The sequence below is a fragment of the Budorcas taxicolor genome, chromosome 9 (genome assembly GCF_023091745.1).
Source record: "Budorcas taxicolor isolate Tak-1 chromosome 9, Takin1.1, whole genome shotgun sequence".
Lineage (NCBI taxonomy): Eukaryota > Metazoa > Chordata > Mammalia > Artiodactyla > Bovidae > Budorcas > Budorcas taxicolor.
Window position 1 is genome coordinate 57384204 of NC_068918.1, and position 12799 is coordinate 57397002.

The following is a 12799-nucleotide window of genomic DNA, read 5'->3' on the forward strand; positions in this document are numbered from 1 at the left end:
AATTTCTAACATCTCAAATAGCTTAAGGTATTCTCCAGCTTTTTCTCATTACTGGATCAGGAAAGAAAAATTCTGAACATGATAAACCCATATTTATAGGAATAAAATGCTAGAAGAAAGTGTCTTTCCTCATGTCACCACTTTCTTGTCCTTTAATGTCTTCTAGAGGTACATGAAAAGAGTATAATTGCTACAGACCAGACACACTGGTAGAAGCTGGCATCTCTCAAAGAATGAACTTTCCTTAAAAAGCTGATATCCAAGCACATTTAAATAGATTTTAAAATAAACAAGAGATCATTTCCAGTTTCTTTCTTTAATAAATCCATATATATGAGTGATTTTACTGAGAGCCATTTTATATGTATAAAATAAATTGTGAGTATCAGAAGGAACTTAAAGACTGAGCATGGATAGAGAAGAGAGTAAGAATTGAGTTCCAAGGCACTTGAACACTTAGATGTGAAGACCAGAGGAAGAACCAGCAAGGACCTCAAAAGAAAATTCGATCCCTGCAGCATAAGAAAACTAGTAGGGTATGCATTTCCAGAAAACGAAGAAAGATTCCAAAAAGGAGAGGGTATAGAACTGTGACATTTACTGCTTAGGATCTAAATGATATGAGCAGTAAAGATTGACCATAAAATTTGGCAACCTGAATACCACTTGGAACCACAACCATTACATACTTCTCGATATCAATTACCTCCCCTGCAAAAAATATCAAGACTCATTTCATGAAAAAGTGTGAAGGACTAAATGAGATAATACATGAAAGCACCTAGCATACTGCAAGCAACAGAGGTATAAGCAGGAGGTTTTTTAAATTATTGATATAGACTGAGGTTGTCTATAACTAGACCGCCTGAATACAGTATGCTTGACAATCATGTGAGAGAATTTGGCTGAAGTGTCTAATATGACTGGAAAAAAAGCAGAAATGATTATAGCTCAGAGAAGAAGCTGGAACCAGAGACAATGAGGAGAAAAATAGCGTGGGTAGGGTAATTCCTATCCTTGGATAACAATTAAAGGAACATATCTCTCATGACTTTGTGTTTTATCCTATCTCATAACTGGTGACTGCACACTTTTTAAGCATTAGTTAATATTTGGAAAGCATTTGAAAACAACAAACTTCTCTTAAGGACAAGTGGTATGTAAAGTTTAGTGATCTAAATAAGCATAATGTCACAAGTTAAAATTCCATTCTATCTCCTACACAATATATTGTCTAACTCCATAATTTTACAATCAACCTTTTTACATTTTGTATCTGCATAAATATCTATAGGTGGGTGTCCCTGGTGACTCAGTGGTAAGGAATCCATCTGCCAATGCAGGAGACATGGGTTTGATCCCTAGATCAGGAAGATCCCCTGGAGAAGGAAATCGCAACTCACTCCAGTATTCTTGCCCGAGAAACCCAAGGACAGAGGAGCCTGGCAGGCTATAGTCCATGGGGTCACAAAGAGTCAGACATGATTTAGCAACAAAACAATAATAACAAATAACTATAGACTTATTATACAGTTCTTGGGGTCTTTGATATATAAAATTGCTCCATTTGGCTAATTTTTACTCAATGGCCCTCTGATTTTATAAGATTCCCCTTAATTTTTTCCTCTTCTCATCAGATTTAAAATTAGTTATGTAATTGGTCATGGTAGACATCTTAAATAATGGTGTGTCCTACAAGACAGCTAAAAGCAACTTGTGTTTTTAGAAGTATTTTTCATCATAATGATCATGACCATGACATCATGATCATATTGAAGCTAGAGTCTGGATGAAGCATAATGTAAAAGAATTAATGCTGCAAAAGGCTGGTTGAAAGTCTGCACTTAAATAATGCATTTGTATGAATCATTTCTTTCTCTATAAATTTTTAGAAAAATACTAATTTTTGGAAGTCTATTTTTATGCATTCTTTCAGAACCATCTTATGCTCATTTTCTATCTTAACATTTAGGCAGGAAATTTGGTTTGCAAAGCAAAGCATATGTCCTTATTTATGTAGGTCTTACATCAGCAATTAAAAGTAATGGTTGACTTGCAAAAAATGTATTTGCTCAAATATATATCTTATGCTTTATCAACTTTTTATAGGCAAAGGTTTTATTCCAAAATAAATTCAGAACTGATAAATACAGTAATGAAAAAAGTCATGTGAATCCATTTTGGAAACTGCAAAGTCATTTTGAACTTACCCTCTCTAGATTTCTCCACCTGCTCTTTAGATTTTTTTAGATTTTAGAAGAAAATGAATGTAGCAAACTCAAAAGCAACAGTTAGCTATCTAGTGAGCCCACACATAACTCAATGATTCCAGGCACTAAACTCACTACAGAAATTATAAGAAGTTGGCAATTCAAATGCCTTCCCTTTATACAAACTGTGCACTGAACATTCCAAACTGCTGATTCTTCTCCTAAGGTTGCTCATTTCTAAATAGGGGTATCCAGGTTACCGACATTTCAGAAAGTGAAAAGCCTTTGTAAATGCCAAATATCTAAAGTGAAATTATTTATTCCAAATTTCATTTAATTGTTTTGCAAATCTACTGGAAAAATAAATATTTTTAATTTACATTTTTGTGGAACTCTAATACTAACACTGAAAATATAATGATCACCTATTTGGTGGTATTTTACTTCTTGACTCCACAGATGGGAGAGAGATGCAAGGAACAGTATGAATCAATGTTTCTCATCAGCTCTTTCTCATTCACCCAGTGAGAGCATTCTAAGCTGGCAGAAAGCTCAAAGATGGCCAAAATTTTTGGTTTGTTCAAGTATTTCTAAGCAGGAATGTACTTCAACCATCCTGGAATGGAAACAATGTTCTCTGGACAAAAACTCCTTAGAAAAAAATAGTATTTTACTATTAGTTTTACAGCTTGCTCATTTTTTCTTGAAATTCCCTTAAAATTGGACAATGTTTTCTCTTACTTTAACCAATTACTTTTCATTTAAAAGTGATTTAAACCATTCTTTGGCTATTTGGCTAGACGTATTCATGTGTCACAACTAGAGGAAAGTTTTAAAAGTTCTGATTACTCTCCCACATCCAACAGCACAAAAAGTACTTATAAATATTCTGTGCTACCCATTGGGCACAGATTTCTACCTGCAAGGTTTCAGCTGGAAATTGGGTTTGGCTCATTTTCAACCCAGCACTTCCTTTATTCATTTTTTGCCTGATTCTCCCATCTTTTTCACTTCTTCCTACTAAAGTTGGCTATTTACAGGCTAAAGCCATTTACTAGACTACAAACTGCAGGGAACTCAAAAACCATCATGTAACTAATCTGTATGTTATCTGGCCCTAATAAAAGCTCAAATATCTGCTAACATACACTAAAACTGTATCTCACAGTTAGAATTTGTCTTTTTAAAGGAAGATCATAGATTCCTTTTATTTTCCTTGTTATTCAGATTTAAATCCCCAGTTTCTTAAGTATGTCTATATTTCACACTCCTTGCTTTTGGTCTTTGAAAATGGCTGACACATTAATTTTCTCTATTCACAGTGAAATAGACTTAAAGCTTCTATGTTAGAACAAGCGGACACACTAAGGCCCCAGTCTTCAGAAGTGCAGAGTTGGTTACAAATCCACTCTTAATGTCTTTACACCACATCAGGTTAACAAAAACAAAAACAAATCACATCCTTTGTGACTAAATCCTACAGATGACAAATGAGTGGATATCTCTAAAGATCTAGATTTAGCCTAGGAGTGTGGGTTTCTTTAACACTTTTCAGCCACTCTGTCACACCAGATCAGAAATGAGTCTCTGCACCCAGCAGCAGCTGTTGAAGTGTTCTCTCTCTGCACCTCCCAGAAATGATTGCTTTCCTTCTGCCTTTTTCAGCTCTCACTCTAATTCTGGTACAGGGTTTGTTTTCTGCTCAGTTCATAGTACCTTGCCATAACTGCCTCCCCTGCTCTTTGTCTTAATGTCTCCTATGGGTGTTCTTGTCCGACAGAAATCTAGACATTCCAGCAGCAAAGTGGACACTTGGGCATTAAATGGCCAAACAGAGTTAGTGAAATGCAAGATTTCTGGTCCCAGATGCAGTCTCCAAAGGAATGGAATATCTCATCTTTCAACCAAAGGTTTGTTTTTCTATCTGGTTATAGGCTTTTTCATCAGAATACAGAAGTTACATGTCTCCTACGTGGCACTCAGAAGTCATAGCCATATATATTCAGGACAGGCAAAAACCCCAGTGAGGATATGCTCTTTCAAACTATCCAAAACTACTTCTGACAGAGAAACTAACCATCAGAGAAGGAGAGTTTACTCCACAACGCTCTTACTTAGAACTGAATTTTAGGCCCAGCTTAATTTATTTAATCACTTTATAACATTTAATCACTTTATAACATTGTTTTCATCTGATTAAATATCAGAATGCACAGATCTTAAAGATACTATTTTTAATTGGTATAAACCTAAGAGGAAATTTGAAAGGTTGCTTGGTGCATTCTTATCCGCCCCCCCCCCCTTTTTTTTCCCCAGACTCCAAACCTTATTCTTCCAAACACTGAACTATCACATTTAAAAAACAACCACAGAATCTTCCAGTGTAAGACTTCATGGGCCTGGAGATGTGCGGTCATCTCTACTGAAATCCATCCCCCAAATCATGTGCCCGGCTTACACCCAAACCACAATTCTCAAATTTCTACAATTGAGTGCTTTCTTAGTTAGGTATTAGAGAACAGTTGATAATCTCACCTTGGGAAACAATTCTATAATATTCTAGCTCTTATAACCTATACTAAAAGAGTCTTAATTTCTAAACTTCTTAGGTCAAGTGTAGAGTTCATAACTGACAATGGATACCTATCACAAGTGAATCTGATTAACACTATGTATATTTAATTTCTTACTATTAGACAGCCTACACAATTATTCTATTATTAGCAGGACAAGAAATGATGTTATAAAGCTAAGGACCAAGGGAAGGCAAAAGTAAACTACACAATGAAGGATCTGATATTCTTCCCTACATATGTAATATGGTATTTTAATGAGTCAAGTCAGTTTGAGTAGTTAAACTCCACGTAACCCTTACAAATTATTATCTGAATTTAAGGCACTATTCCACATACAATCCAAAATCTTCAAGGCTTCCTTTCAATGGCTGCATTCTGCCTACAAATTTTTTTTTTTAAATTTTATCCAATCCCTTCAAAAGCATACATAGAAGGGCTTTAATGCAGATATCAGAAGAAATATGAAAGAAATATGTGAAAGGATGACATCGTGATAACAAGAAATGTTTGGTTGCAAGATTTTTCGAGTACATTATAAAGAAACTGACAGAGTTTCTGTTTAAATTCCAAAAATAATATACTGATTAAAGTCCTATCTTCGTGATGGGAAAAAATGTTGAAAATGAGGCGGTCAGTAGATCTGAACACAGGTAAATTAGAGCATACTCTGGCATTTTAAACTGATTTCAGAGAAAATAGAGCTCTTTATTGACCACACCAGAAACGATGAAACTAATCATGAATAATTATAGACACTCAATTGACTGATGATAAACTTTCGATCAAGCAGGTATCTCTTGATGACACCACTGACCTATGGTTTCCTAGCTTCTGCTGAACACTTTTCAGGGCCAAGAAATAAGTTCCAACGTATTACACCAAAAATGTCCTTCCTTTCACTCTCAACCAATGTAGCAATGGAAAATAAGAATGCACTCTTTGCTACAAAATAGCTCTTTCAATTGTAAAATAACTAACATCATCTAGCACTAAGTCATTCAAGTTTAGACTATCACTTAGTTTCCTTAATCATTCACAGAACAAAATGACTCCTGGACCTTTTAACATCTTAACAAATAACTCTTAACATCTTGACAAAGTTCAGTTAATCAACATTGTTTAGAAGTGTGACTCAAAACTAGACACAGAGTGGATGTGGGGTCTGAAAATAGAACAAACAGTAAAGAATTATTAATTTGATCTGGAATCCTACATGTATGAATTTAATCGAAGATAGCATTTGTTTTAGTTTAGCAGCTGGTGATAAAAGAAAATATATGCACTGATCTCTGTCCCTAGTTCTTGGCACAGAGCTCCTGAAGCCCTTGTAAATTTCTAGGTGAAAAGATACCAAGAACATCTTCTTTTCTAATATTTGGTTTTTGATCCCAGCTCCTGACACAGGGTTTCTAAATTCCCTCAAATTTTCTGTGCGATAGTGAGAGAGTTCATTGGAAAAGACTCTGGAAAAGTTCTCATTGGAAAAGACTCTGATGCTGGGAGGGATTAGGAGCAGGAGGAAAAGGGGACGACAGAGGATGAGATGGGTGGATGGCATCACCGACTCGATGGACGTGAGTTTGGGTGAACTCTGGGAGTTGGTGATGGACAGGGAGGCCTGGTGTGCTGCAATTCATGGAGTCACAAAGAGTCAGACACAATTGAGCAACTGAACTGAACTGAGGTTGATAAAAGAGTCCAGGGCCCTCAAGGAGGAAGGAGTCTGAGACCTTTAAGGAGGAGAAAGGGGTACACAGCTCTCAAGGAGGAGAAAAGGACAAACTTTTTTTTTCTACATTGGTTTCTCTTAGTTACATTAAGGCATTATTTTCTTTAAGCCCAGAGCTAATGATTACACAACAAAACTCATCTTGCTTAAGGGTATGTTTTTCCTTAAGCTCTGTACTAATGAGCTTACCTTGTGGCTCAGCTGGTAAAGAATCTGCCTGCAATGCAGGAGAACTGGATTGATCCCTGGATTGGGAAGATCTCCTGGAGAAGGGAATGGCTACACACTGTAGTATTCTGCTCTGGAGAATTCCATGAAGTTGCAAACAGTTGGACATGACTGAGCGACTTTCACTTCACTTCTAATGATTATATAATAACAATGTATATTGTTTCTCTTCCTTAACAAGAACCTTCTGACTAATCTTGTTATCTTGTAGGAGTGAGTCTGGTAAGACCTCTCTATTGTTAGTTCTAATTTTGTTAATTTCAGATGTATCTTGTGGGAATGGGTCTAAAAGTATGTAAGGCCTTAATAAGATTAGCAAGGGGGGCACTCTGTTCCCCTTCTGATGTCTATGTCAGAAGCATTCTCGGTCCTTTTTCACTGTAATGAACTTCTGCCACACAAAAGCCTGAGTGATCAAGCCTGGTCCCTGATCCCAAAGCTAAATCTTCTTTGGAAGTCACGAATTCCACATCCTTCATCGTAAGCTATCAATAGGGGTGCCTTTTGTTCTAATAAGGCGACTCTGGGTAGATTTTCAGATGGCTCTTGAATGGAGGCTGGTCACCAGAAATACCAAGACATAATTAGAGGCTTGGAATTTTCAGGCCTAACCCCCATTCTCTAGAGGAGAAGGACTGGAAAAGGAGTTAGTAGTTGTTCATGCTTACAAGAGGAAAAGTCCATAAAGTTCCTCAAAGTAGAGTTCAGAGAACTTTCAGTTTAGTGGACACATCCACATACCAGAAGGATAGTACTGCACACCCCATAAACTCCTGACCCTTCCAGACCTTTATCTGGCTGTTCATCTGTATCCTGAATCATTTCCTTTAAGAAACATAGGAGGAAGACTGGAAGGTTTTCTTAGCAGTAACCTAGACACAACATTATCGCTTTGTGTTTCTTTCCTAATAAAGCACATAGATCATTTTAATTTGACATTCTTTCAAAAGATATTGAAACTTTTTTTATTTTTATTTTTTCTACAAATGGTTTCTTAGTAGTTTAGGGATTTTTGGTCTTTTCCCTCCTACTTGTAATAGGCACCTATGCTTTTATATCTCTAGACCTTCACATACTGCTCCCATATTTCTATTATTTGAGACAACTAGTTGTCATTCCCTTCCCCACCAATCCTGGCTGTAGTTGGGACAACCAATGAGCTGATTGAAACAGGAAATGGGCATGTGATCCAAACTCCTCCTTCTTTTAAAAATTGGAATCAAACAAAGAAATTACATTCTTCTCTAGTGATGAAACTACGAGATGCAAGAACTGTCACAAGTCATGTCCAGTGTTTGATGAAAACGAAGGCCCACTCTGGCTGTGTTCTACATCCTGTCTCTAATCACCCCTGAATCCTAGTGTACCATTAGGTTCTCCAAAGGTACATGAACTCATACTTTCATTAAAAGGAAAAAGGAAGGAAAAAACCATTTTGCCATCAAAACAACGCAGTCCCACAGGACTGCTGCCCACTTCAGATGCCAGTTACAAGTAGTAGGTCCCCAGGTTATTGACAGCTTCTGTCTGATGGTTACAAATCAGAGGTCCCCGGAATCCCATCCTTGGGTTCCATTAATTTGGTAGAGTGGCTCACAGAACTCAGGGAAACCCCTATTTACTTTAACCAGTTAAGAAACTTTTTGGAGGCTCCAGGGAAGAAAGCTTTCCTGTCTTTCTAGCTTCTAGAGAAAATCTGCATTCCTTGCCTCAATGATTCCTGCCTCCATCTACCAAAGCAGAAATGCTCCACCTCTCTAAAGTTCTTCTGTAGTCACATCTCTCTCTGACCCTGATCTCAAGAAAGATATTTTAAGGACTCTTGTGATTAACTTGGACCCACCTGAATGATCCAGGATAATCTCATCTGAAAGTCCTTAATTTTAAGTGCAAGTGCCAAGTCTCTTTTGCTTTCCAATGTAGTGTATTCAACAGTTCTGAAGGCTTAGGCATAGACATAGGCATAGGCATAGAGGGTGAGAGGGTGGTGGTAGGGGGATGGGACTTTCTTCTGCTTCCCACTAAAATTGAGAGCAGCATTCCATCTCTCACATCATTTGATTCAGTAATAAAAATATATTAAACAGGAGAAGCCAGACACCCTCCATGTTTAGCAGCCTGTTAATCAACATTATTTGGAAACAGTTTAATTTCAAAATGACTCCTTCAAAACTGATTTTCTGGAAAGGAAACTTCTGCTGGTTTTATCTTTTCCTGAAGATGAGTTTGAAGATCTTTATTGGATTTCCCCAGCAAACAATCAGAATGCAATCTTTGAAATGTAGAAGTGAAAGTATTTCCATACCCACATCCTTGAAGCCTGAGGCTGCTATCATTCCTGAGTATAGAGAGTAAACACAGCATCTCTCTTTGTTTTACTAATTGCTTTGTTTCCCCAAGCTGTCAGCTCAACATCTGCCAGGCCAGAATGCACTCTCTCCACATACCAGAGAACTAACTACTGCCTGGCCAGATGAAGGACCTGAGCTCCCTGGTGTAGGGGTAAGTGATTTCCAGGCACTCAGCAGGTGGTTCCAAAAGGCAACAACTTTCAGAGAAAATGAAGCTGAAACCCCTCCCCTCCCAAAATCTTTAGAGTGGTTATGGAGTTGTTGATTCTATAATGATCTCATACTGTCTGCAATTTTATTGATTTTGTTTTTCAAAAGAACTGTTAAAGATGACAATTCTCAGACAGGCTGAATGTGGGCAGATGCCCATATTCTCACATAGTTCTGCCAAGATGCTTTTGCATCTTTCTGTACATAAAACAAAATGAAGACATGTGTCATAGATGCCTGCTACTGGTACCCCACCCCCAGAAGAAGGGGGTTTATTGTGTGCTCATTTCCTGTATGTAGTACTAAAACAACTCCACCTAGAAAAAAAAGAACAGCTCTTCCAAAATAAAAGAGATTTGCTTCTGAGGCACCTTATAAACCATTCCTAATTAACAAACCCCATTGAAACAGCAATTTGGGTCATCATAATCAAATGCCATCCCTGCTATTTTTAATTCTTAAAACTTCTTGTCACATCTACTGGTGAAGCATCAAAATACAAAATGCTGTAACAGCTTATGCTGTGTTGATGTTCAGTCATCTACTGTGCATCAGAAAGGCTCATTTCAAATATGGCATGAAAGGAAGAGAAGTAAGCAAAAACAAGATTCAGAAAAGACTTGAAATAAACTGCCTCTAGCAAAACGCTCAAGAGGAAAAACTGCAAAATCATAGCCTTACCTTGGGAGACTTGGGCAGATCCACTGTCTTTTCTTTTGCCAGGCTTAGCGAAGTTAACTCTATTTTCTCCACTGAGGGATGTTTCGGAGGGCGAGGTGGGGGGTGCAAGAAGGAGCTTTCATATCTCCGTATCAGGTAATACTGTTCTTCAGTGATCTCTTCGACCAGAGTACTGACTAGAAATGATCCTGTATCCCCAGAAAAATTATTAACTAACTGAACAGTCATATTCACACGGCCAACAGGAATTTCCCAGCGCTCCTTGGGGTTGGCAAAGTCACTTATGAGTAGATAAGAGTTAGTGATAGATTCCTCCAACTGTAGTCCTGGTGTAGCAGCCAAAATGTCTTTTTCAATAAAAAGATCTCTCACAGACACCTTCACGTTGAAGGGCAGGCGGAACTGTGCACAAAGCTCAGAAATCTGGTACAGTTTCTTATCATGGATCACCTCTACAAAACCTCCATCCATGTACAAAGGGAGCAGTGCTGCCTCATGGGAATTTTTGAGGATTTTTTCACAAACCAGAACATCCATCACTTTTTTAATTCCTTCACAGAAGACTTCAGTTGTCTGTGAGTGATGCACTAGAAACTCATCCCCGACAGAGACAGATGACAGCTCCTCAAAGGGGGAATGAAAGGCTTTGGTGGCCACCACGTGCAGAGGCTCCTTTTCACTCTTTGCTATCTTAAGGTCATAGGGGGTTGGGAACTCTCGAGGTCGCCTCTTGAATTTGCCTTTATAGCTGGTGGGGATCAAGAAGTGTCTTTTAGAGGAATTGCTTCTAATTTCTGAAGCCAAGATCTTTGATGCCTGGCACTTTTTGTGGATCACAATGGTTTTCCCAGGCTGTAAAATGCTAATGGGTAGCTGGTTTCCTTGGGGTGCTTCTATGACTTCAGCTACTATGGGGAACTTTTTATTGGCCATTTCATAAAGATCTTGTGTAGATAACACCTGAAGAAACCAGTTGGCATCATAGCTGTCGGTAATGTCTTTGACTTCAACATCTAAACTGGGGAGGATACGGACTATATCCTTTCGGACTGAAAAAGAAAAGACATTTTTTTGCATCAAAATGTTGCTCTGGAGTAGTATTAAAATCACTCCAGGAAATCCAAGGAAGAGAGGAAATATGTATTCATGTGGCTGATTCACTTCGCTGTACAGCAGAAATTAACACAACCTTGTAAAGCAGCTATACTCTAATTAAATAAGTATTCTAGGGAAATGGCAACCCACTCCAGTACTCTTGCCTGGAAAATCCCATGAATGGAGGAGCCTGGCAGACTTCAGTCCATGGGGTCACAAAGAGTTGGATACGAATGAGTGACTTCACTTCAAAGAGAGTTAAAAAAACTCAGTCCAGGTAACCCAAATAAATTTATTAGAAAATCTCAGATGCTTATGATATAACATTGCTTATGCATGACTTGCCCTTTTTTATACTTAAAAATGAAATAGACTGTAAATAAAACCAACACCCATAAAACTGCCTAGTTTTAGAAATGGACATTAACTAGTATCTTGGAACCCTACAAAAGTCACCAAAATCATATCCTCACTTTAACCTGAGTAGTCATTCCTCTGATTTTGGTATTAATGATTCCATTGGGGGTATTTTTTACAGTTTTATCATACATAACATACATGAATGTAGGTACATGTGTTTAAAAGTATGTGTGTTTTTCCAGAAAATTTATTATATCATTTTAGGTCATGTTTTTGTGGTCCAGATAGTGTATGTAAAATCATTTTAGAGAAAAGTTTGAGTATTTTATGTAAGATTCTCCCTGCATAAGTCTCAAGACATACATTCTATATACAAAATTCTCACCTATGGGGTATAACTGTTTTGCAAAATCATGGGATATAAAGTACTCAAGATTAATTAATATGTGGAAATGGATACCAAAATGAAGTCTTTTTCCAACATGAAAACTATTCCTTTCTTTGCTGGTGTTACCTTAACAACTCGATTGAAAAGGAGTAGTACAGAATGTTGCAGTCAAAAGACCACTCAGGAGTTCTAGGTTTGCTGGCAGAGTGCTTACCAGTGTATTCTCTGCCAGTGTGTCACTGGGAATAATGAATCTCTTTATTTTTCCCAAGAATTCTTTCTTTGAGACTACAAAGAGACTTAAAATATTGTCCTGAAATCATCTGCTCTCCATATACTGTTCCACACAGTATCCTTACAGATGATCTTGCATCAAAAAATAAAGTTTTACATTAATATTAAAAGGATTTTATAATGGTTTGTATTGTCTTGAAAATATCTTAACACAATGTTTTTCAGCCTTTCTATGATCTACTATTATTTTCCAGTATATCTAGCCACCCTTCTGTCAATATTCTTTCTTCCCTGTATGCTTTTATAAATGAATAATTTGGAATATTTGGAAGACAGAATTTTTCTCTTATAATACATTACCTATATTAATATGTTTTGTATTACTGTTTATGGATCATCTGAAAATTCTAATTTGTGTCATACTACTTCTACATGCTGCATTAGAGAGTTCCTAAAAACACACAGTATGACATTGTATTAGTTTATTTTCTTTAACATAAAAAAGAAAAAAAAAATCAATGTTTGTCTATAGGTTGAAGGTCGGTAAAAACTGCAAATATTTTCCATTAAAAAAGAAAAGGGGGAAATGCTGAAAAAAAAAAAAGTTTATCAGTTCATTTTATAAAATTTGGTAAACTCAAACTTTTGAAATTGTTGCCACAGGTTTCCCTGAACCCCAAGGTAATTTTAGAAACTTTAAAATCACACTTATTTCAATTGAAACGAACACTGTTTAA

General features: G+C 37.0%; 1 protein-coding gene across 1 annotated transcript in view; it reads right to left on the reverse strand.

Moving 5' to 3' along the window:
- The window catches only part of THEMIS (thymocyte selection associated), a 193118-nt gene that overhangs the window by 97483 nt on the left and 82836 nt on the right, over positions 1-12799 (reverse strand). Inside the window, exon 4 of the mRNA XM_052645612.1 lies at positions 9986-11034. Coding sequence (XP_052501572.1) covers positions 9986-11034 — 1049 coding nt within the window. The remainder of the gene's footprint in view (positions 1-9985; positions 11035-12799) is intronic.